At 40.1% G+C, this 25,527-nt stretch overlaps 1 protein-coding gene across 1 annotated transcript in view; it reads right to left on the bottom strand.

The window, feature by feature from the left end:
- Positions 1-4,067: 4,067 nt before the first annotated feature.
- Positions 4,068-25,527, bottom strand: part of efr3a (EFR3 homolog A (S. cerevisiae)) — a 122,232-nt gene continuing 100,772 nt past the window's right edge. Inside the window, exons 15-24 of the mRNA XM_034135975.1 lie at positions 23,981-24,056; positions 21,340-21,501; positions 19,522-19,653; positions 18,799-18,866; positions 18,334-18,461; positions 11,891-11,976; positions 10,387-10,435; positions 9,938-10,041; positions 9,773-9,822; positions 4,068-8,119 (exon numbers count right to left, since the gene is read on the bottom strand). Of these exons, the coding sequence (XP_033991866.1) occupies positions 8,020-8,119; positions 9,773-9,822; positions 9,938-10,041; positions 10,387-10,435; positions 11,891-11,976; positions 18,334-18,461; positions 18,799-18,866; positions 19,522-19,653; positions 21,340-21,501; positions 23,981-24,056 (955 nt within the window). The 3' untranslated portion in view covers positions 4,068-8,019. The remainder of the gene's footprint in view (positions 8,120-9,772; positions 9,823-9,937; positions 10,042-10,386; positions 10,436-11,890; positions 11,977-18,333; positions 18,462-18,798; positions 18,867-19,521; positions 19,654-21,339; positions 21,502-23,980; positions 24,057-25,527) is intronic.

Raw genomic sequence — 25,527 nt, forward strand, 5'->3', positions numbered from 1 at the left:
ACAATTTAAATATTTTGCACACTTATTCGACTTATTCCTAGTGTGCCACTGGCTACGGTGCCGCGTGCCAATGCTGGCACGCGTGCCAGGGGTTGCCGACCCCTGGTTTAAAGTGTAATGATAGGAAAATACTTGAGTAAAGTACCTAAAATGTGTACTTAGGTACAGTACGTTTACCTATATCTATTGCTGCTTTTACTTAAAGGTCACCTATTATACAAAATGCACTTTGTGATGTCTTTTATACATAAATATGAATACAATGCCTGACGTGTTTTGGACGAAATATGGTCTTTGTTTACATTAGCAAGCAGCGCTAACACTCAGAGCTAACCTGTACTGGAGAGAGTATGTGTAAAGAAGCAGGCATTTAAAAAAGGAACTCACCTTGTGGTAAAACCTGAGAGAGAGAAAGAGTTTGAGCTCCATACTGTTTCAGAGATAATCCTTGATGTGGTTTGGAACATGATATGGAGCTTAATCACGGCAGAATTTAGCTGAGAATTAAGCTACGGACCCAGAATCAGCACTTTAGTAACAGGGCTTAAATAGAGGGGGGTGAGGCTAGAATGGTTGATCTGTTTGGTATTTTGAGCAAAACACATCATAGACATGTTTTTATATATTTGTATGTATCTGAGACCTATACTATGTGCCTAAAAACAGTGAAATAGGAGACCTTTGAAGTGTAACGATAGTAAAAGTACCTAAAATGTGTACTAAATTACAGTACTTTTACCTATAACTATTGCTGCTTTTACTTCAGCCAAGGATCTGAGTACTTCTTCTACACTGCTTCTTATATTGAAACAAGTTAAACATGATCAATAATGAAACCTGACTCAACGACTCGTCTCTCCTCAGGTCAGGGCGTGAGTGTGTGTGATAAACTGCAGTGTGTGTGTGATAAAACCACGGCAGAGTGTATGGCGTTCGCTCACTTTAACCACAGCCTCCCGGCGGCTCAGTGCCGAGGACCCGAGCCTCCCTGCCGGCGGCCCACACGGCCCCCCAACCCACGGCTTTCATCTCAGTCCAGCGAGGAGAGCGAGGAGAGTGAGGAGAGTGAGGAGAGCCAGGGAGGAAACTCTGATGACGTCATCAGGGAGAAACCTGAAGCAGGTCGGGAGACATCTACGGATAAAAACACGACTTCTCCACCTCCAAGAGACCAGAACAGGTGAGCGGTCACATCGTAAATGTTCTTTCTCTCAGTTAAAACAAAACAATGCAATTCTTGATGAAATTGCGGTGTGAATGCTGAAAAGCTGACTGTTACGTCCCCACTAAGGTCTAGGGGACCTGAGGACAGTAGATTCAAGATTCAAGGCTTTTAATGTCATGTGTTCATAGCTACGGTGGAGATATATCTGAGGTCACAGGCTCCTCCAACAGAGCAACACAATAAAACAGATAATAGTGCAGGTACATACAAATAAAATAGAATAGAAATAGTAACACACAACAACTAATATCAGGGGGGATCAGAGTGAACGTTAACCAACATGTTTATTCCTTTTAAACAAAGAATACTGCCAACAAATGTTCTTTAAGGGAGGAGGAGGAGGAGGAGGAGGAGGAGGAGGAGGAGGAGGAGGAGGAGGAGGAGGAGGAGGAGGAGGAGGAGACAAATGAGATTGTGCCAAACGAAAGAAACAAATATAACACAACGAGGCCTATCTCTAAATCTCTCCTCTGAAACCACATCCCTCACTATCTGAACTACTAAGACTACTTCCTGAAGAAATTGAGGTGTGAATGCTGAAAAGCTGACGCTGATCTGCAATGCTGCCTCAGATGTAATATTACACTTATTAGACGTTAGGTGGGATTGAACCTGAGGATCAAAAGGTTGAGAGTTCTAAAGTAACATTGAGATGAATTGGGTAATATAAGTAGAGTTATGAAGGTACAAGTACTGTACATCAAATACACACTGTTTTCACAATAACCAGCATACATACATGTAAATATATTGAATATGTATATATGACTCAAATATGTACTATACATGTTCATTTCATTCATTTCTTATTGTAACAGTTTCTTACCTGTATATCAGTGTAATTGTATCTTTAATTGTATTCATCTTGTGTGAATCTGTGCTGTTTTTTAGTCTCACCCTGTTGCTTTTTAAACTACTGGATTTCCCCACGGGGATTAACAAAGGTCCATCTTATCTTATCTTATCTTATCTTATCTTATCTTAATAGCGTGCATGTTCTAATTGAGCTTCACATTTTGACGTTAGTTCAGAGTCTCTGCGATGTATAATGTGAGTAAAACAAAACAAAGAAACATGCCTTAAATACAACGGTTCCCATGACGTGATCTTCTCAGTTCTTCTGCTGTTTTCTACAAATACACTTCTTTTAGTTTGTTCTAAAAAGACCTATTATTCGTAAAACTCCTGAAAAACATGAAATAACTCTCTCAGTTTTTGACGTAAAAATACCTCTTTTCGAAAATGTAAAAAACTACAACTCAAGATGGAAGTGTATTTAGAGAAATGGTCACCTGTTGTAAGGTATAAAGGCCCGGACACACCAGCCAGATTTTGGGAGTCAGAGGCCGTCAGAGGCCGTCAGAGGCCGTCAGAGGCAGTCGGGCATTCGCGGCGCCCTACTCAGGTTTGTGTGTCCCGCACCGTCGTCTCTTTACGGCACCTTTTCACACCTCCCGATGCCTCCCACGGCCGATTCAACATGTTGAATCGCCCGCGGGAGGTCAGAGAAAGTCGGCCCAAGCAATCACTCTGATTGGCTGTTCACACTACCGCTGCCTGCTGGTAAGGACAGTTATTGCCACTCGTCGACTGAAGTATTTGCGGTGTGATCGTAGGCGGGCGGCGTAGCGGGCGACGTCTGTTGCCGACCCATGCTTTAATTGGACTCTATATTTGTTATATTTATTATGCTTTGTTGATAATTACTATTATATATTGTACTTTTTGATTATATTATATATATATTTTTGTTGTAACGATATGATGGTATCTGCGTACCATGTTGTGTGAGACTCACTGTCAAGGAACTTGTTATCTAATAAATGTTCAAAACAAATACCTTTTTCTCTGCAGCGATGAAAACTGGAACATGAAGCAAGAAGAGAAGCCGAAGAACCCTCCTCATCTTCCTCATTTTTCTTTCACTACGTTTCCTCCGTCCAGTGGAGAGAGCAAAGCGCCGCCGTCACACAACCACCGGCCAATCACAGGACAGAACAGCAACCAACAGCCAATCACAGCGCAGAGACCAGCGGGGAAAGAGGAAGAGGAGGAGGGGGGAGGAGAAGAAGAGGAAGAGGGAATCTAGAAGTGTTTCTCTCTTCTAACGGCAGCTTTGGGAATAATTATGATTATGTTTTTCAGAGGTTTTTGTTGCACATTTGAAGTTGTACATTTCAGAAAAAAATTAAATGTTTACTTTGATTTTCAGGTTTTCTTCACATGATTTTAATAAAAAAAAGAAATGAAATAAAAGCTATGGCATTTCCCTTCAAACTCTAACAGAAATAAAGCCGTTATAAACGTTGAGTGTTGATAGAAAAATATTTATTCTGATCACCAATAGATTAATTGATATGAAGAATATTATTACTTCAGCCTCAACACGGATTATTCATTTTTAATCTACGCTCTTAAATACTTTGTGATAAAGATTTTCAGTAAAAAGTCAGAATTTTGAGATTTTCAGAAATAAATCTGAATTTTGAGATTTTCAGTAAAAAGTCAGAATTCTGAAACTTTTAGAAAAAGTCAGAATTCTGAGAAGCCTTTCACGTACAATGTGTTGGAGCGATAGCCAATAGGAGCATGAGTGTTAGGTAGTGATGTCACTATGTCCCGAACTTTGAGATTTTAACCTTAGCAGACCATTTACATGCACTAAAACCTTTAAAACTACAGGAGAAGGAAACCCCCCAAAAAGCAGAATAAGACCTCTTTAATAACTTCAATAACTCGTAAGAACAGACTTTTTTCTTCATTATTATTTTTTATTATTTCTTCATGGATACAACAGACTGAACGATATGGGAGAAAATACCTCGAATGATCAAAACCGTACCGACATGAATCTGTGCGATTTATTTTGCTATAGTACCAGTACACAGTGATCAAAGTGCAAACACCATATTTCGTTATGACGGTTAATACATGTTCAGCATCTCATTTGAGCAACACATTTTACACCGTCTAAATGAGCTAAGTCTATTAAATGTGCTTTATCAAAAGTAGATTCACAGACTGATCGCTTCCTGCATCAGATTTATACTTTATTATTATACCTTTTTTTATTTACTGACAAGAAGTTGCAGCTCAGATTCACTCAACTTAATTTACTCAATTAGAGACGGTGTCAAATTCAGATTACAGCCAATTTAATAGAGCACAACTTTTAATAAAGGCATGATTTTTGTGTCTTTCTGAGCAAAGTATTTATCGTGCAACTAACCCTAAATATCTGTCGGATTAAACAACGGGAACTCAATTGTTTTTGCATTTAAAGGACATGAAAGGCTCTGAAATAAACCTTATAATTCACTCTAAATGCATTTACAGATCATTTGAATACTGGAGCCGCTGGAAAATAAACAAAAAGGTGAAAGCAGTTTTAAGAAATGTCCGTTTTCTTTTGAAATAAAGTAGTTTTTTGACATTTCCTCGTGAGCAGAATAGTGAAACATGTAAAACTGTCTTTGCAAAAATAAGTGTAAGTGAATTTAAAGCTTTAATATTGAATACATCTTGAGCTGCAACTTCCGTGCAAAAAAACACAATTGAAATGCTAAAATAAGCACAGATTTACTCCACTTCTTGCAAAAATAACTGACCATAGATATAATATTTGTTAGTAAGTCAGCATATTGAAATGATACGATGGATAAGACCGAGAAATGAAGTATGAATGGGATCTTTTCTCCCACCATCTCATTGAAACCCTGAACCGTCATCTTCAATAAACAACAAACAAATGTAATTTCAAATAAAAACAGATGAGCGTTTATCGTCATCTCGATAAATTTGATCTGCAGAATAAATCTCCCTCTCTCTAAATCTCTACCCGGCAACAGTGTGACCGCATGTGATGCATAAAATGTACAAAAATATATATGAAACACCGCTATAATGACACATTCGTAAAGAAATAACTCCAGCTAAAACCAATCGGACTTTCCTCCAGAGTGAAATCAGTGACGTGTGCACTGCGCTGGCTCCTTTGTGATCACCTCGGAGAAAAGTCGGATTTAAAAGTACATTTTTTTTCGTTAGCGTGATATCGTGCAGCTCGTTCACATGATGCATGTTTTTAACGTAGCGCTATGATATGAGTTTGCATGACGGTAAGCAGCGTGGATTTCTAAAAGATAGAATCACTTTGATGCATCGGTGGAGGATGGGTTTTATACACGGGGAATATAAAACGCTTTCTTCATTTATTTGAGGCTCATAACTCCGTCTTTCTCACGTTAGAGGACACACTCTGCAGGTCAACTCACTTTAAACCACTCGTACGTTTATTTAGCTTCATCTGCAGAACAAAGCCTCTGTTTAAACCTGGTATTAAACACACATCTGTATCTGGAAGCACAATCTGACCAAGCATCCATTTTCATATCAGCCAAAGAGGGACTACTTTATTGGTTGGAAACCGACCAAATTTGGTTAGAAATTAAGTGTGAAAATCAGCTTTTGGAGGCGTCTGTCCTTCTTCTTTTTAGTGGATAGTCATGGTCTTTATTGCAACTACACCCCACTTATCAGGAGAGTGAGAAACATTACTGTTTTTAAACCAAAAGGATCAAAATTGATTGCTTTTTAAGTGTTAAACTCAACTTTTAAAAGCTGAAACATGATCTCCACGCTGCATTTAGGTGAACGTACAAAATGATGTTCAATTAATGCTAAGATAAGGGTCATGTGACGACTATCGGACCAGATTTAATGTGAGTATTAACTATGAAACCCAACTTTTAACTGCCTACTGTCGTGCTTTTATTCATTTTAACGACAGCTCCAAAAACGACTCCTTCTCTTACTTCTAAATCGACCAAATTGGATGTTAAATAACTTTTAAAACGTAACTTTTAAAGGCCTTATTTCCTAGTATTTTTGCCTTTATTTCTTTACTTTTTTGGCAAAAGACCCCATGGACTTTGACTCTGTGAAGAAGTGGGTTTTCTTACGTTAATTGTAGCAATAATTATAATTTGTATCCATAATGTGTCGGACGAAGCAAGTCTGTAAATAATATGGGATTGTAGTTTGATTTTCACACGTTTAAAAGTAGATTATTTATGCTTTTTAGCGACATTAAAGGCTCTCAAATTAACCTTAGGCTTCAATATGAATGGATTTGAACGGCCTGCTGTCTGACTGACTGAGGATAAGACTTTGCTGACACGACATGGAACAATTCATTTGAGATGAACTGTAAAATATTACTTGTAAAAGCTGTCAAATCTCACTTGAAAAGGTTCCTGTTGTTGTTTCCTGTTACCCCCATAGTAAAGAGCCAATCAGCTTGCACGATGCACACTTTTCCCATCATGCATCATCAACATTTAGGAGCCTCAGATGTTTATGTGCATATTACTCATAGAGTCCTGTTGTGAACTCAGAAGTGTTGAATACACCAACGGTTTATGATAGAAAAGAATAGTCGTGGTCATTTTCTATCATAAAGCCATATCCAGAAACACTGTGTTCTGCTGCATTGACATGTATTGTTCCTGACGTACAGATACACATGATTTAACACCAGGTGGAAACAGACTCTCAAACTGATCCTGAAGAAGACTGACTTCCTGTTAGAGATCAAATGCTTCAGCTCATGTTGGTGATTTCACATCCTTTAACTTCCCAAACCATCTGAAACGTACTCGATCAAATCACAAAACATCCCGACACTCTTCCTCGTCTCTTTCACTCACTTTCCATCTTTAACCATTCTGTACAAAACAGGACCCAAATTTAACTTTTTCTCACCTAAAAATCATCTCTCGGTGGATTTAGGATCCAAGTTTTAAAGAAAAATCAACGGGATCTTTTTTTTTTTGCACCTTTTTCCATCCTTTTTTTTGCTCTGTTGTGATTGGTTAACCACTTAAAGATGTCCCTGCCCTTAGCCTATCACGCACAACGCGTTGGAGCGCTAGCCAATAGGAGCGCGAGGGTTCCAAAGTGATATTTTCCAGACCTTTTTTTTGCTTTTTCAGACCATTGACATGCACTAAAACCTATATAAGACACGACAGAAAGAGGGAAATCACCAACTATGAGCGAGCCGTTTGTCCTGAACACAAACTCTCACCACGTCTTAAGTATTGCTCTAGATTTCAGTTTCCTCTCGTGAAACTTAGCTGCGTCTTGAAGCCTGTTTCTGGTGCTTAGGTTACCTTTAAGAGCTTAAGATCTAATCTACCACAAGTTAATTCAGTTCTGATAACTGATATATTTAACATTTAGGTTTATTTGTGAGACATGAGAACAGATACGTAGAAGCTGGCTCTGGAGAATTAGCATCACAGCTAACACTAGACGCACGTTTTTTAAGCTTTAAAGTGGTTTTATCCAATGTAACGAGTGATTGATTTACCCTACAGCGTATGTACAAGGCGGGAAGCCTTTGATAGTGGCATATTTCAGCATCTAAACACTAAGGAGTGGAAGATGGTGGCTTTAGTTTGTTCTTCGTGACTCTTATTATTCGTGTAGCTTCAGGGATGTCAGGCAACAAAATGCAGAACATCAGCAATCAGAAAATCCAAGTTTTTAAAGTAGATTTGAACAGAATTGTGTGATTCTTTGTACCGTTTTCCATTAAAAGGCTGTCAAACTAACTGGAGATTATAAACTGATTTTTGCTTGGATTTTCAGATTAAAGTTTTTTTGTGTTTTTCTGCATTTTGTGCGACGCTGTGCTGGTCTGAGGAAACGACAGTACAGAGTGAGAGTTCTTCCTTAGCAGTTTGCTGATATATCACTGTGTGTGTGTGTGTGTGCGCGTGTGTGTGAGATCAGTACACACACAGGTCGGGGAACTTCATCTCGTAGACGGGGACGGACTGATTGTGTCCGGAGGAAATGGAGACGACCCCTGAAGGACTGGGGGGGGGTCTGTGGAGGAGAGAGGGGGGAACGTTATAGAAGTCGCTTAAACTCACGGAAGATCCACTTGAATAAATGACTTCCTGAACCTTTAAAGGTCCCCTATTATACTGTTTTCATCAATGTATCACAGGTCTCAGATATATGCAGAGCCTGTCTCTGATTGGCTGAAACACCAAACAGATCATTGCAGCATTACCCATAATCCCCTCTGTTTCAGCCCTGTTTCCAAAGTGCTGATTCTCTGTCTGTTACTTTAGATGAAAATAAGGAGCCCCTCCCCACGCCCCTCTGAGAGAGATTTGGTTACAAAGAACTCAATGGTGCTCTAGGAGGAGATTCAGGTGATAAGGGGGGGGGGGTTACCTTGGTTGCTGATTGGCTAATGGTTACACAAGACAAAACATCGTTATGACATCATCAAGTGGCCAAAATCTGATCAGCTCATTTTCAGACAGGTTTTTATAGAAATGGATCAAAAAGAGAGAGAATCTTTGTTCCTGAAACTTTCAGAGTCTCTTTCCACAGAGGGGACACATGTTGATGAAGAAGAGACATGAAGAAGAGGGGACACATGTTGATGAAGAAGAGACATGAAGAAGAGGGGACACATGTTGATGAAGAAGAGACATGAAGAAGAGGGGACACATGTTGATGAAGAAGAGACATGAAGAAGAGGGGACACATGTTGATGTAGAAGAGACATGAAGAAGAGGGGACACATGTTGATGTAGAAGAGACATGGAGAAGAGGGGACACATGTTGATGTAGAAGAGACATGAAGAAGAGGGGACACATGTTGATGTAGAAGAGACGTGAAGAAGAGGGGACACATGTTGATGTAGAAGAGACATGAAGAAGAGGGGACACATGTTGATGTAGAAGAGACATGAAGAAGAGGGGACACATGTTGATGAAGAAGAGACATGAAGAAGAGGGGACACATGTTGATGTAGAAGAGACATGAAGAAGAGGGGACACATGTTGATGTAGAAGAGACATGAAGAAGAGGGGACACATGTTGATGAAGAAGAGACATGAAGAAGAGGGGACATGTTGATGAAGAAGAGACATGGAGAAGAGGGGACACATGTTGATGTAGAAGAGACATGAAGAAGAGGGGACACATGTTGATGTAGAAGAGACATGAAGAAGAGGGGACACATGTTGATGAAGAAGAGACATGAAGAAGAGGGGACACATGTTGATGTAGAAGAGACATGAAGAAGAGGGGACACATGTTGATGTAGAAGAGACATGAAGAAGAGGGGACACATGTTGATGTAGAAGAGACATGAAGAAGAGGGGACACATGTTGATGAAGAAGAGACATGAAGAAGAGGGGACACATGTTGATGTAGAAGAGACATGAAGAAGAGGGGACACATGTTGATGTAGAAGAGACATGAAGAAGAGGGGACACATGTTGATGTAGAAGAGACATGAAGAAGAGGGGACACATGTTGATGTAGAAGAGACATGAAGAAGAGGGGACACATGTTGATGTAGAAGAGACATGAAGAAGAGGGGACACATGTTGATGTAGAAGAGACATGAAGAAGAGGGGACACATGTTGATGACGACGTGGCTATGCATGGATAGTATTATCAAATCCTAAATTCAAGTAAGTATTAACTAAAGTAAACAAAAAGATGACTGACCTGATGGTTAGTTCGAAGATCTGAGCCAGACGGTCGTGCAACAAGTTCGCCTGCAGGAAGAAATCAGCCATAATTAAATAATTTAAAACCTCCAATATTTAACTCCACAGTAGAATAGAGGTATGAAGGGGTGGTTAATGGAAACGTGGTACTGGTTTGTCTCACCTTGGACTCGCAGTGAGCGGCGATCTCTTCAAACGGAGCTTTCTGGAACTTTTCCATCAGCTGACGCCTCTTTTCCCGCTCCTGCTCCTCCACCCCCGTCGTGTCTGAGGGCAAACAAACATGGAGGCTTCAATTCAATTCAATTCAAATGTATTTATATAGCCCGATATCACAAAACACATTTGTCTCAGAGGGCTTCACAAATCAACAAACATGAATGATATAAAGTAAAAACAACAAACATATCTGAGAATATAGTCAAATGACAAGATGGTCCATTGTCTTTCATGATGAGTTTGGACAGCCTGATAAAAGGGAATTGCAATAATCCAGGATGATGGAGCTCCAGACAAAAGTCAACATTTCCTTTGTAATCTGGGAGGGATTTCAGCAGAAAAGGTGGGACGAGGTTTAAGGAGAAAGTCTCAGAAACGTCTCTGAAATCTCACCGATGGCTTTCTTCAGCGTCTCGAACGTGATCTCCTCGGCCAGCTGGGACTAGAGGAAATACAAATAAAACACATATTAGATTTAAACACATGAGGATGACATCTGATGAACATACCCTGAATAATACACTTTAAAAAATACTACAAATGAAGCTCAACGCAAGTTCAACCAGGAAGACCGTGTTTACTAATTAATTTACTATTTCTATGTTACTCTCTCCTCTCAATAAGTGATCGGGGGCGTCACTCCCTAGCTTAACCAATCACTTCGCTCTATTCTCACAAGCCTATCATAGCGCTCCGCTAACCCTTTTAAATCTGCTCTCTCTCCTCCGACAGCTGTCATTTCAGGTGACTCGACGCAACCCTCCTCCACCCCTTTTCACCTCCTGTCCCTCTGAATCCAGGGTCACGCTAAGCCCCTCCCCTTCAGACCGAACCCAACTATCCATTCACCACCACCAGGGTCAAGCTAAGCCACTCCCCTTCAGACCGAACCCAACTATCCATTCACCACCACCAGGGTCAAGCTAAGCCCCTCCCCTTCAGACCGAACCCAACCATCCATTCACCACCACCAGGGTCAAGCTAAGCCCCTCCCCTTCAGACCAAACCCAACTATCCATTCACCACCACCAGGGTCAAGCTCCTCCCCTTCAGACCGAACCCAACTGTCCATTCACCACCACCAGGGTCAAGCTAAGCCCCTCCCCTTCAGACCGACCCCAACTATCCATTCACCACCACCAGGGTCAAGCTAAGCCACTCCCCTTCAGACCGAACCCAACTATCCATTCACCACCACCAGGGTCAAGCTAAGCCACTCCCCTTCAGACCGACCCCAGCTATCCATTCACCACCACCAGGGTCAAGCTAAGCCACTCCCCTTCAGACCGACCCCAACCATCCATTCACCACCACCAGGGTCAAGCTAAGCCACTCCCCTTCAGACCGACCCCAACTATCCATTCACCACCACCAGTGTCTAGACCCCGGGGGGGGTTTCATCTGATCGGTTCTCCCCTCCCGAATGATACTCCTGCACAACGGGGCCTAATCGCCAAAACTCCATTACAATCATTTGTGTATTCCTGGCAATAAATATGTACTCTTTCATCAAAACCGTCTCTCCTGATTGAACTCTGTGTTATTGACGGGAATGTCTTCTTTTTAACTTTTGTTAAACGTTTTTCTATATTTTGTTTATTTTTTCTTTGATTTATTATTGATTCTACTATTTCAACAATTAGACAGTTTATACATCCCGAAGAAAATACATTTAAAAACAAAATAATAATAATAATAATAATAATAATAATAATAATAATAATAATAATAATAAAAGAACAAACACATTAAAAAGTATAAAAGTAATACAAATATTATTTACAATAATACAAAAGTAATACAATAAATACATTAAAAATTCAAATCAAATAAAAGTAATTAAAAATAATAATAAAAGATAATTAATAATGTTAATAATTATAGCGTGTAGACGGACCTTGTCAGGCAGGATGTTGGAGATGATGTCCACCTGCAGAGAGATGGTGTCCACGAAGCTCTTCCTCCTCGTCATCCGGTCTTTATCTGAGAGACAGGAGAACAGATAAACCTCCAAACCCTGATTTATTCATACCGCGAGAACAATATCAGCATCAGCAGCACAGCAGAGTGCATGAGGAGAATATTTCTACATATAACATCTCTTTTTTGTGTGTCCTACAACACTTCAACGAGGAGGGGAAGTAACGTGGTTTTATAAAGTTTTACATTTTTTAATAACGTTTTTCTCACCGCCAGCTATCTTTGAAGTGCTTTCAAGTGCAGTCGTACATTAGAATACTTGAATACAATATAATAACTAAATTAAATTAACTCAATTAACATGTATATTTTCTAGTCGTCAACATCTTGGTTTCTAGTCGTCACGATCTTGGTTTCTAGTCGTCACCATCTTGGTTTCTAGTCGTCACCATCTTGTTTTCTAGTCGTCACCATCTTGTTTTCTAGTCGTCACCATCTTGGTTTCTAGTCGTCACCATCTTGTTTTCTAGTCGTCACCATCTTGTTTTCTAGTCGTCACCATCTTGTTTTCTAGTCGTCACCATCTTGTTTTCTGGTCGTCACCATCTTGTTTTTTGGTCGGTCGTCACCATCTTGTTTTCTAGTTGTCACCATCTTGTTTTCTAGTCGTCACCATCTTGTTTTTTGGTCGGTCGTCACCATCTTGGTTTCTAGTCGTCACCATCTTGTTTTCTAGTCGTCACCATCTTGTTTTCTAGTCGTCACCATCTTGTTTTTTGGTCGGTCGTCACCATCTTGTTTTCTAGTCGTCACCATCTTGGTTTCTAGTCGTCACCATCTTGTTTCTAGTCGTCACCATCTTGTTTTCTAGTCGTCACCATCTTGTTTTTTGGTCGGTCGTCACCATCTTGTTTTCTAGTCATCACCATCTTGTTTTCTAGTCGTCACCATCTTGTTTTCTAGTCGTCACCATCTTGTTTTTTGGTCGGTCGTCACCATCTTGTTTTCTAGTCGTCACCATCTTGTTTTCTAGTCGTCACCATCTTGTTTTCTAGTCGTCACCATCTTGGTTTCTAGTCGTCACCATCTTGTTTTCTGGTCGTCACCATCTTGTTTTCTAGTCGTCACCATCTTGTTTTTTTGGTCGGTCGTCACCATCTTGTTTTCTAGTCGTCACCATCTTGTTTTCTAGTCGTCACCATCTTGTTTTCTAGTCGTCACCATCTTGTTTTTTGGTCGGTCGTCACCATCTTGTTTTCTAGTCGCATCTTGTTTTCTAGTCGTCACCATCTTGTTTTCTAGTCGTCACCATCTTGTTTTCTAGTCGTCACCATCTTGTTTTCTAGTCATCACCATCTTGTTTTCTAGTCATCACCATCTTGTTTTCTAGTCGTCACCATCTTGTTTTTTGGTCGGTCGTCACCATCTTGTTTTCTAGTCATCACCATCTTGTTTTCTAGTCGTCACCATCTTGTTTTCTAGTCGTCACCATCTTGTTTTCTAGTCGTCACCATCTTGTTTTTTGGTCGGTCGTCACCATCTTGTTTTCTAGTCGTCACCATCTTGTTTTCTAGTCGTCACCATCTTGTTTTCTAGTCGTCACCATCTTGTTTTCTAGTCGTCACCATCTTGTTTTTTGGTCGGTCGTCACCATCTTGTTTTCTAGTCATCACCATCTTGTTTTCTAGTCGTCACCATCTTGTTTTCTAGTCGTCACCATCTTGTTTTTTGGTCGGTCGTCACCATCTTGTTTTCTAGTCGTCACCATCTTGTTTTCTAGTCGTCACCATCTTGTTTTCTAGTCGTCACCATCTTGTTTTCTAGTCGTCACCATCTTGTTTTTTGGTCGGTCGTCACCATCTTGTTTTCTAGTCGTCACCATCTTGTTTTCTAGTCGTCACCATCTTGTTTTCTAGTCGTCACCATCTTGTTTTCTAGTCGTCACCATCTTGTTTTCTAGTCGTCACCATCTTGTTTTCTAGTCGTCACCATCTTGTTTTCTAGTCGTCACCATCTTGTTTTCTGGTCGTCACCATCTTGTTTTCTAGTCGTCACCATCTTGTGTTTTGGTCGGTCGTCACCATCTTGTTTTCTAGTCGTCACCATCTTGTTTTCTAGTCGTCACCATCTTGTTTTCTAGTCGTCACCATCTTGGTTTCTAGTCGTCACCATCTTGGTTTCTAGTCGTCACCATCTTGTTTTCTAGTCGTCACCATCTTGTTTTCTAGTCGTCACCATCTTGTTTTCTAGTCGTCACCATCTTGTTTTCTAGTCGTCACCATCTTGTTTTTTGGTCGGTCGTCACCATCTTGTTTTCTAGTCATCACCATCTTGTTTTCTAGTCGTCACCATCTTGTTTTCTAGTCGTCACCATCTTGTTTTCTAGTCGTCACCATCTTGTTTTCTAGTCGTCACCATCTTGTTTTTTGGTCGGTCGTCACCATCTTTTTTTCTAGTCGTCACCATCTTGTTTTCTAGTCGTCACCATCTTGTTTTCTAGTCGTCACCATCTTGTTTTTTGGTCGTCACCATCTTGTTTTCTAGTCGTCACCATCTTGGTTTCTAGTCGTCACCATCTTGTTTTTTGGTCGTCACCATCTTGTTTTCTAGTCGTCACCATCTTGGTTTCTAGTCATCACCATCTTGTTTTCTAGTCGTCACCATCTTGTTTTCTAGTCGTCACCATCTTGTTTTTTGGTCGTCACCATCTTGTTTTCTAGTCGTCACCATCTTGGTTTCTAGTCGTCACCATCTTGTTTTTTGGTCGTCACCATCTTGTTTTCTAGTCGTCACCATCTTGTTTTCTAGTCGTCACCATCTTGGTTTCTAGTCGTCACCATCTTGGTTTCTAGTCGTCACCATCTTGGTTTCTAGTCGTCACCATCTTGGTTTCTAGTCGTCACCATCTTGGTTTCTAGTCGTCACCATCTTGGTTTCTAGTCGTCACCATCTTGGTTTCTAGTCGTCACCATCTTGTTCATTCACTCTGTCTAAGAATAGTAATAATACTAATAATGTTTTTTGTAAATCCTTTTGGTGTCCAGTGTGATAAATGATGGTAATAACAATATGTATTTATTCCCTTATTAGTATACCTTAAACCTCCTTTTCCCCCTCATCCCTCAGTGTAAGCTACGTTTACACAACAAACCCTAACCCTTGAGATAAATAGTGACTTTTAAATTAAAAAAAAAGTTAAAAAGTCTTTATTTTATTCACTTTTTTGACGCATGGTTTTGAAAAACAGTCTGAACCATTTTTCTTACACTATGTTGTAGCAGCAGTGTGCTCACAGCATAAATCAGTCCAATAATAATAAAGAAATGGACTAAATGTTCCTGTGCAGTTTTAATGAAACAGACCCTCCTTTCTGCCCCGTTCATCTGAGATCTATGTTTAAAAATTACTAAAATCCCCCACTGTTTACATGTAGAAATCAAAACCTGATGTCTCTGAGAGGAACTGACAAACTTTAATGTTTTTCATTTGTTCTTCGAGGCCACTTGATAAAAAGCAGTATCACAGATCTGCATTTTCCATAAACCAAGATTTCTGTTGCGATGTTTTAGTTTAAAGCAACTAAATCCTTCAGATCCTGCAAAGAGATAAACTTCTGAGGAACCTTGTTGCACATATTTTCCGAATAACACAGAGACAAGTTCAGAATTATGTCACTAAATCCTCAACTCTGGTCCTTTAAAAATGATCACCAAGAAACACACACTACTGCTATCTTAAAAAACGTATTTCTGTCATCTACAGTACATGAAGTACTCACCGCAGCATTTCCAGATGTAATGAAGGCAAAACAGTTAAATAAATGATCAAATCGTTCTGTTTCTGTTCAGTTTGATGCTACAGCTACTCAGGAAACAAGAGGAACTACTGAAAGCTACAGGGATGACATGTAGTGTTTGTTAAGTGGACACCTTTAATCTCTGTTGGGAATATGTACTTGGAAGATGGCATTGAACACAACTCACACGCAGAAAAGCATGTGACAGCTTCTCTAAAGCGAAGTTTAAAATTATGTCTACCTTCAAATCAGCTCCTCTCTACATCAGAGCTTTAGTCTGAATGTAAGGTTTCCCATCCTCTCAGAAATGTGTGTTTCTGATCCTTCCTTCACTCGGATGTTTGTCCTTTACTGTGCAAATCGAGGCTAAAAACTTCTCTGTGTAGCGCTGCTTTTCCAGAGTTTATTCCTCAACGTCTATGTTTCATGTTTACTGTAGATATGTAATTGCTCTTTTTACTGTACAGTTTTACTATTAAGCTGCTGTGTTTATTCTCTCTATCTATCTATCCATCTACCTACCTACCTACCTACCTACCTACCTACCTATCTATCTATCTATCCATCTATCTATCTATCTATCTATCTCTCTATCCATCCATCCATCTATCTATCTACCTACCTACCTATCTATCTATCTATCCATCTATCTATCCATCCATCCATCCATCTATCCATCCATCTATCTACCTACCTACCTACCTATCTATCTATCCATCTATCCATCTATCCATCTATCCATCTATCCATCTATCCATCTATCCATCTAACATATTATTATTATTTCTGCACCTCCTGCAGGATCAGCTGTTCTTCAAATGCTGATTTTAAACCATCGTCTGTCTCTTTAAAAAATGGTCTTTCTCTTATGTGTGAACGCTCATGTAAGGCACTTTGAAATGCATTTGTGTCTGAAATGTGCCATGGTATTAAAGGGAAAAACCTTAAGTTGTTGTGCAAAACACACATTATACAAACTAATAATATAAGAGTACTCATATGTAGTGAAGAGAAAAGGTAGAAGAGTACTGCCTTGTTTTGAGAAGCATGGATGGATCTCCTAAATGATCACACAGACATTATTGGGATATCTCTGATCTCGCAGAGCAGTGCAGTTTTCAATTATAACTTCAATTTTAGTCTGTGATATTTCTCACGAAAGAAAAGCAGTGCTATTTCAATCCATCTCCTTCATTGTGGTTTGTCTCCAGGCGTTTAAAACCAAAACACAGTCAAACACAAACTATCAAAGCTGTATAAAAACAACATATTTCTGCAGCTGGAGGGATCTGGAACAGCAGCTAGTGGCATCTATACCATATATATATATATCTATATGTCTGAACACATCTCTACTCTGTACCTCTGGACGTCTGCTTGCACCTGTGCAGGATTCTTCCTACTGTGTAAAGCACTGAGGAAGAGGAGAGCGAGGCGAGGAAGGAAAGAGAAGCACGCTTTGTTAGATTAAAGACGAGACAAAATACACTTTTATAAACCGGTTAAAATCAAAGCTGTGAAGAGAAGATCCTGGAAACATCTGGGTGGATTTTCACTTGAGGATTGTCTTTATTAAACGTTAAACCAGATGGCAAAGGTACACACCTCCTTTACTCAAGTAGAAGTACAGATACTCGTGTTTAAAAATACTCTGGTAAAAGTAGAAGTACTGACTAAACTTCTTTACTCAAGTCAAAGTAAAGAGGCTTTGAAATGTACTTCAGTAAAAAGTACCCATAACTAGCAGCTGTTTTAAAGAGTACCTGACCTCCCTTTATATTAATAGAACAATAATGTCATTGTTAGCTAATGAATGTTTCCATGCTGAACAACGGCAACATGACAACGTTTTCATTGGTCCCTCTTCTTTAGAGAAGACCAGGAAATGATGGATACACGGATCGTGTTCAAATCAATAGGCACGCAATGACTCTAAATAATAATGATCACGCCACCACACACACATTCAAACTAAAGGAACCAGCCTGTTTGGGAAATGTAAGAAGTAGAAAGTACAGGTATTTGTGTTCAACATGTAAGAAGTAGAAAGTACAGGTATTTGTGTTCAACATGTGAGAAGTAGAAAGTACAGGTATTTGTGTTCAACATGTGAGAAGTAGAAAGTACAGGTATTTGTGTTCAACATGTAAGAAGTAGAAAGTACAGGTATTTGGGTTCAACATGTAAGAAGTAGAAAGTACAGGTATTTGTGTTCAACATGTAAGAAGTAGAAAGTACAGGTATTTGTGTTCAACATGTAAGAAGTAGAAAGTACAGGTATTTGTGTTCAACATGTGAGAAGTAGAAAGTACAGGTATTTGTGTTCAACATGTAAGAAGTAGAAAGTACAGGTATTTGTGTTCAACATGTAAGAAGTAGAAAGTACAGGTATTTGTGTTCAACATGTGAGAAGTAGAAAGTACAGGTATTTGTGTTCAACATGTGAGAAGTAGAAAGTACAGGTATTTGTGTTCAAAATGTAAGAAATCAAAGTAAAAAGTCGTCAGGAAAATAAGTAGTGGAGTAAAGTACTGATACCAGAAAAATGTACTTAAGTACAGTAACAAAGTATTTGTACTCCACTACTTCCCACCTCTGGTGTTTACTTAATGAAAGTTCATTACCTGTGACCTGGGGAACATAAGGGATGGAGAGTCTCTCAGCGTTGTACCCCGGTCCGGCTAAACACTCGCTCATATCGACGGTCTGGAAGTAGAGAAGTCTGTCCTCTTTATCCAGAGACTCAGGGAGGCTGGGGACAACGAGAGAGAGGGAGGGAAATTAAAGGCTGAATTTCTAATATAACGAAATCGACAGTTATAATTGGCTATCCTGCGTTGAGGATTTACTTTAGGGGACGTTTTCCCACGGCCCTGAATCCCAGTTTTCCTTTCTATTTAATATTATATCACTTCTACTGATTGCATGTGTAGCTTAATGTCATGACTGCGGACAACTTAGATGTTATTTGCATTATTGCACTTGGATATCGGAGGGTAACGTAATGAAAAGTCCCTTATGTTCTTTAAATGGGATGAAATTCAACTAAATCAATCGGATCTTTTCTGTTTAAACCTGTGGATACGTACGGACACTTGTCTTTGAAGACGTGCTCTGGCAGGAGGAACGGAGCGTCCAAGGTCCTCAGCTCAATCACCTGCAGAGGCATCAACAGAGAAATAAAAATGACAATAAAAGCCAAAAACGCCGGTGCATCGAATGAGTGTGTGTCAGTTTGAGGTCAGATCTGAAGGAGTGTGTGTCAGTTTGAGCTCAGATCTGAAGGAGTGTGTGTCAGTTTGAGCTCAGATCTGAAGGAGTGTGTGTCAGTTTGAGCTCAGATCTGAATGAGTGTGTGTCAGTTTGAGCTCAGGTCTGAAGGAGTGTGTGTCAGTTTGAGCTCAGATCTGAAGGAGTGTGTGTCAGTTTGAGCTCAGATCTGAAGGAGTGTGTGTCAGTTTGAGGTCAGATCTGAAGGAGTGTGTGTCAGTTTGAGCTCAGATCTGAAGGAGTGTGTGTCAGTTTGAGCTCAGGTCTGAAGGAGTGTGTGTCAGTTTGAGCTCAGATCTGAAGGAGTGTGTGTCAGTTTGAGCTCAGATCTGAAGGAGTGTGTGTCAGTTTGAGCTCAGATCTGAATGAGTGTGTGTCAGTTTGAGCTCAGGTCTGAAGGAGTGTGTGTCAGTTTGAGCTCAGATCTGAAGGAGTGTGTGTCAGTTTGAGCTCAGATCTGAAGGAGTGTGTGTCAGTTTGAGGTCAGATCTGAAGGAGTGTGTGTCAGTTTGAGCTCAGATCTGAAGGAGTGTGTGTCTCACCTTGCTGACGTGCTGGCAGAATGGAGGGTTAGCGATCATCTGACTCAGGAAGTTCAGGTACGCTGCCACCAGACCCAGGACGGCACAGCGGGTCAACATCGGGAGGTTCTCCTCGTTAGTCAGAGCCATGTCCTGCACCGAACACACACATCAACACACACACCATATTGTCCACAGTAATAACACTTACATGTCTAATATGTGTAATATGTCATGTAAAGCGCTTTGAGCACTTGGAAAAGCGCTATAATAATGATCATAATCATCAATTATCATAAAATGTAATGAATTACTACTATTATCATCAACACACACACATATCGACACATCAACACACACACTAAAACAGCAATAGAGTCCTAAATAAAACTCAGAAGACTTAGAGACGTTCCAACTGAAGGTACACTTGTTACTATCAAAGTGTGTGTGTGTGTGTGTTCCCTTCTTCCTTCCTTCCTTCCCTCCCTGCCTGCCTATCTCTCTACTTCCTTACTTTCATTGTTTCACTTCCTCCCTCCTTCCTTCCTTCCTTCCCTCGTTCCTTCCTTCCTCCCTTCCTTGTATATACTGTACATATATTTTTTAACCTGTTAAGCCCTGAGCCTGTTTTTCAGGTCTCAGGCTCGAAAATGACATTCCCAGAACAAATGACCATATCTTCCCTTCTAAAAGGGTTAAATTAATAATCTTTTCTCTCAAAGTAATGATAAACCTGTGAGTTGGATGTAGAAAAGTCAGAATCAATATAGATGTTTTTTATTTTAAAGAAAATTCAGATTTTACATTATAGTGTCCGTCCAAAAATTCTTTTTTACTTATAGTGAAAACTACCCTTGGATGATGGGTTAGTAGACTAAAAGCTTTAGGAATCCAAAGTACAACATATAATAAGTACCCTGTATCAAGATTGATGCAAAACAAGTGACATTTGACCTTTTTAGAGAGATTTAGCCAAAAGAAACCACTTCTGGGGTCATTTGGGTGGATTTTCCATATCTCTGGCCCCCCTTGCTCGATTTTGATGGTTGACACCTCTTTCTGACCGTTAGAGCCAATAGAATTGAAGGGGGAGTCCCCCACACACACACGTTGTGAAGAGAAAAGGTGGGGGCTTCGCGCATGTAATTTTCAATCAGAGTGAACCTATCTCTAGCTTTGACATCTGGAAACGGAAAAGCAGTTTTAATGCTTATGGATTATCAGAAATCATTTCAAAGGGACAGAGACACATTAGATTAACCTATGGATTAACTTCAGCAGCGATTTTATCGTTTTAATGCCATTGAAGACCACTTTGGAGAGACTACAGAGCCAAGGTAAAAATGTTAGCATTTTTAGCTACCTAGCGTCACCTGTTTTGATGTCCGTTTTTGCTTATAACGTCGCAAATACGTATAATTCAGTGGTAATGTCGTTGTCAATAGATTCTGTGTCACCTCACGATGTGAATCGATGTGTTGGATGTGGTGAAAAGATAAATAATAAGGTTTTGTGAGTGATTTTCGGTGCAGTAAGGTGTTAGCATTTTTCGCTCGTTGCTAATTCAGAGGCTCAGTGTTAGCATTGTGGGTTTTCTTTTGAAAAAAAAAAAAAAAGACCAGTTCGATGAGTTTCTTCCCGTTACATGGATATAAAACATTCATAGTTTATTAAATGAACATGCCCTCAGACACTGTTTCCTGCAAGATGTTGCGGCAGTGCCCCGGTACCGGGGTCTCTCGGGCTTAACAGGTTAAAGTATCTCAGTATGCAGGTTCACAGAGCTGCAGCTTCTGTGTAAACCACAACTACTCCCTGCAGAGAATAAACCCAGCGTACCTGCAGAGCGATGGAGAGGCGGATGAGGTCGATCACCACCTCCTCGTTGGCCAGTTCGATGGTGAGGACAGCGAGCGTGGTGAAGAGCAGCTCAAAGTTTTTATGACCGTTATCTTCCTCCTTACAGCCGAGGAAGATGTGGCGGTAAAGCTGCTGCCCGTGCTAAACAGAGGAGGAAAAAACAGATAAAAACAGTTAGAGAACAGTTAGAGAAAAGATCACTGGGGTGGAAAGGGGTCTGATTTAAACTAATATACGTATTAAAATAATTAACCCTTTAAGCCCTGAGCCTGTTTTTCAGGTCTCAGGCTCGAAAATGACATGCCCAGAACAAATGACTATAACTACACTTCTAAAAAGGGGTAAATTAATAATCGTTTTTCTCAAAGCAATGATAAACCTGTGAGTTGGCTGGAGAAAAGTCAGAATCAATATAGATGTTTTTAATTTCTAAAGTAAATTCAGATTGAACATAGTAAAAAAATGTAAATGATAGTGTCCGTCCAAAGAAAACATTACTTATAGTGAAAACCACCCTTGGAGACTAAAAGCTTTAGGAATCCAAAGTACAACATATAATAAGTACCCTGGGCAAGACACTTCACCCCAAATTGCTCCTGTGGGGATTGCCCGCTGGATAAAAGCGTCTAATAAGTAACATGTAATGTAATGTAATCTCTGGCCCCCCTCGGTCGATTTTGATGATTGACAACTCTTTTGAACCGTTAGAGCCAATAGAATCGAGAGGGAAGTTCCTAAATCCACCTACACGTTACCATTGAGGAGTGAGAGTGATGCGCACGCAGCATGCCCAAACCAAAAGCTATGTTACGCTCTGAAAACTGAAAACTAGGTGAAAGCCATAAATATGATGATGGATTATCAGTAATCATTTCAAAGGGACACAGAGACATTGGATTAATCTTCAGCAGCGTTTTTATCGTTTTAATGCCATTGAACACAACTTTTGATCAGAAAAACAGCAAAGGTAAGACGTATTTGCCGTTTTGGCTCCGTAAAGCTACGTGGTGTGTTGTCTGGGTTTGCCTCCGCTGCCCTGAGTTTTTGTCGCACAGTGATGATACTTATACCTCTAGAATCTGTGGAATATCAGCTTTAATCTGATATCTTGTTTGGGGGGGGGGGGGGTCCCGCAACATCTTGCAAGAAACAGCGTCTGAGGGCTTCTTAACATTTAACAAACTATGAATGTGTCATACCCACTTAACGGGAAGAAACTCAGCTACCTGACGATATGAACCATTTTTACCGAAACAAAACACAACTCTAACGCCGAGCCTCTGAATGAGTACTAAGCGAAAGAGTGCTAACGCACATAGCACATAACTCACGGTATAAATATGTTATACTTCATCGGATCTGCACAAACTCGATCAATATGAAAGCTGAGATTCCACAGATTCCATTGGTAGAAGTATAAGGCAAATCCAGACAACACACAACTTAGCTTTACGGGGCCAAAACGGCAAATACTTCTTACCTTTGCTGTGTTCTGATCAAAGTTGTGTTCAATGGCATTAACACGCATACAAACGCTGCTGAAGGTTAATCCAGTGTCTCTGTGTCACTTTGAAATGATTACTGATAATCCATCATCATATTTATGGCAATAAACTGAGTTTTCATATAGAGTGTGACGGAGCTTCCGATTTTGGGCAAGCTGTGTGCGCATCACTCTCACTCCTCAATGGTAATGTTTAGATGGATTTAGGAACTTCCCCTCGATTCTATTGGCTCTAACGGTTCAAAAGAGGTGTCAATCACCAAAATCGACCAATGGGTTCCAGAGAAACGGCAAATACACCCAAATACACCCAAATACACCCAAATGACCCCAGAAGTGTTTTTTTTGTGCTAAACCTCTCTAAAAAGGTCAAATGTCACGTGTTTTGCATCAATCTTGATACAGGGTACTGATTATATGTTATAGTTTGGATTCCAAAAGCTTTTAGTCTACTATCCCATCATCCAAGGGTGGTTTTCACTATAAGTAATGTTTTTCTTGGACGGCCACTATAATTTACATTTTTTTACTATGTTCAATCTGAATTTACTTTAAAATAAAAAACATCTATATTGATTCTGACTTTTCTACATCCAACCCACAGGTTTATCATTGCTTTGAGAAAAAAGATTATTAATGTACCCCTTTTAGAAGTGAAGATATAGTCATTTGTTCTGGGCATGTCATTTTCGAGACCTTAAAAACAGGCTCAGGGCTTAACAGGTTAAAGTGTCGATATGTATCCTTCCTGGCCATGCATGTGTCTTACCAATGAACACAGAAGATACTGTAGTTCAGACCAAGAGCATGATGTGCAACAGAGTCAAACATGGAGGCTGTATTCAACCAGACTTTGGCCAACCTTCTCATTTAAACAGACGATGGAAAAGGGGGTTATGTTTAGAGGTTTGAGAAGTTTCTGTTTTTTATTTCACCCCACAAACATTATACATTATGTTCATGAACATGTTCTTAATACTGTGAGCCATGTTCATGCTCAACTCTCTGACTATATTTTGCACATTCCTACAAACATGTCTGCACAGCCCTCCACTTTAAAATATATTGTCCTATATATAAAGGGCACATCAGGATGATAGTAATGTTGTGTTTTACCTTCTTCATGAATGTAACGTCTTGCTTGGAGATCTTCTCCCTCTTGATCTTCAGCGCTGCAACGTTAGGAATGATTCTGGAACACAGAGACACAGAGAAACACAAATCAGGGGTGCAGGGTAGCATTTGTATGACATTAACTATAGTATTATAAGTATTGAACTTATGTACACATTTTTGGTACTCTATTTGAACTCCTTCAACTTCTACTCCACTACATCTCAGAGGGTTTGAGTTACCTTTCAGATCATGGCTTTTTATGACTGTCAATCAATCATTTAAGTACTACATTTTACTGCACAATCTATATGTTTTATATTAAAGGTGGGGTAGGTAAGAATGGAGAAACCAGCCCCGTCCTTCAGACTTCCTCACAGAGCCCCTCCTCCAACACACACGAATGTGCACATGACCAATGAGGGCACGAGATAAGTTTGTGCACAGATGGAAGGCTGACAGGCAGGTAGGCCATCCAGTTATTTTAGCCGGGCCGGCTCAGATGATTGGTCGTGCTTTTTACAGTACTACGGCTTCCACTGATGAAATGTTTTAATGGATTTTTTTGTCAAAGCATTTAATGTATTCATTGCTATCGGGATGTTAAGAGCATTCCATGGAACATAACAGAAAGTGTTTCTGAAGTGAATTACCTACCCCACCTTTATAACATTGACCACAATTACTAATCAATCTCATCCACTTTATTTAAGTAAGGTTTAAATGCATGACTTTTATTTGCAGTGGAGAATTTTCACAGACTTCCAGCTGTGAAAGATATGAACACTTGAACCATTATGTCACTATTTAATTAAAGGTAGGGTAAGTAAGTTTGAGAAACCGGCTCGAGATACACTTTTTGTTATGTTCCATGGAATGCTCTTAACATCCCGATAGCAATGAATATCTTAAGTGCTTTGACAAACAATCCATTAAAAAATATCATCTGTGGAAGCTGTAGTACTGTAAAAAGCACGACCAATCATCTGAGCCGGCCCGGCTAAAATAACTGGATGGCCTACCTGCCTGTCAGCCTTCCATCTGTGCACAAACTTATCTGGTGCCCTCATTGGTCATGTGCGCGTTCGTGTGTGTTGGAGGAGGGGCTCTGTGAGGAAGTGGCAGATTTTCTCCGGTTGTGTATTTTCAAATTCTAGCGATCTCGAGCCGGTTTCTCAAACTTACCTACCCCACCTTTAATGTATTATTATATCTGTTTTTCAAGTCTTGAGTATCACATGTTGCATTAGGCGCATTCACACCGCAGTACTTTTCCCACAAAGGTTCATGAGAACTTAGTTCATGAGAACTCTTTAGTTCTCATGAACTAACAGATCGCGTTCACACCGGAATAAGTCCTTGAGGGAGGATTAGGCAAATGAGCCGCTGACGTCACTTCTTCTTCTTCTGCATTGGGTTTACTGGCAGGCCGCAAACAACTTCACGGCGTATACTGCCACCCGAGGTCCCCGGCCGGAAGTCCCCGGAGTTGGGGAAGGCTTCAGTAGAAGCTGCTGGGACTCCCAGCAGCTTCTACTGAAGCCTTCCGA

Source organism: Trematomus bernacchii, unplaced genomic scaffold, assembly GCF_902827165.1.
Source record: "Trematomus bernacchii unplaced genomic scaffold, fTreBer1.1, whole genome shotgun sequence".
NCBI lineage: Eukaryota > Metazoa > Chordata > Actinopteri > Perciformes > Nototheniidae > Trematomus > Trematomus bernacchii.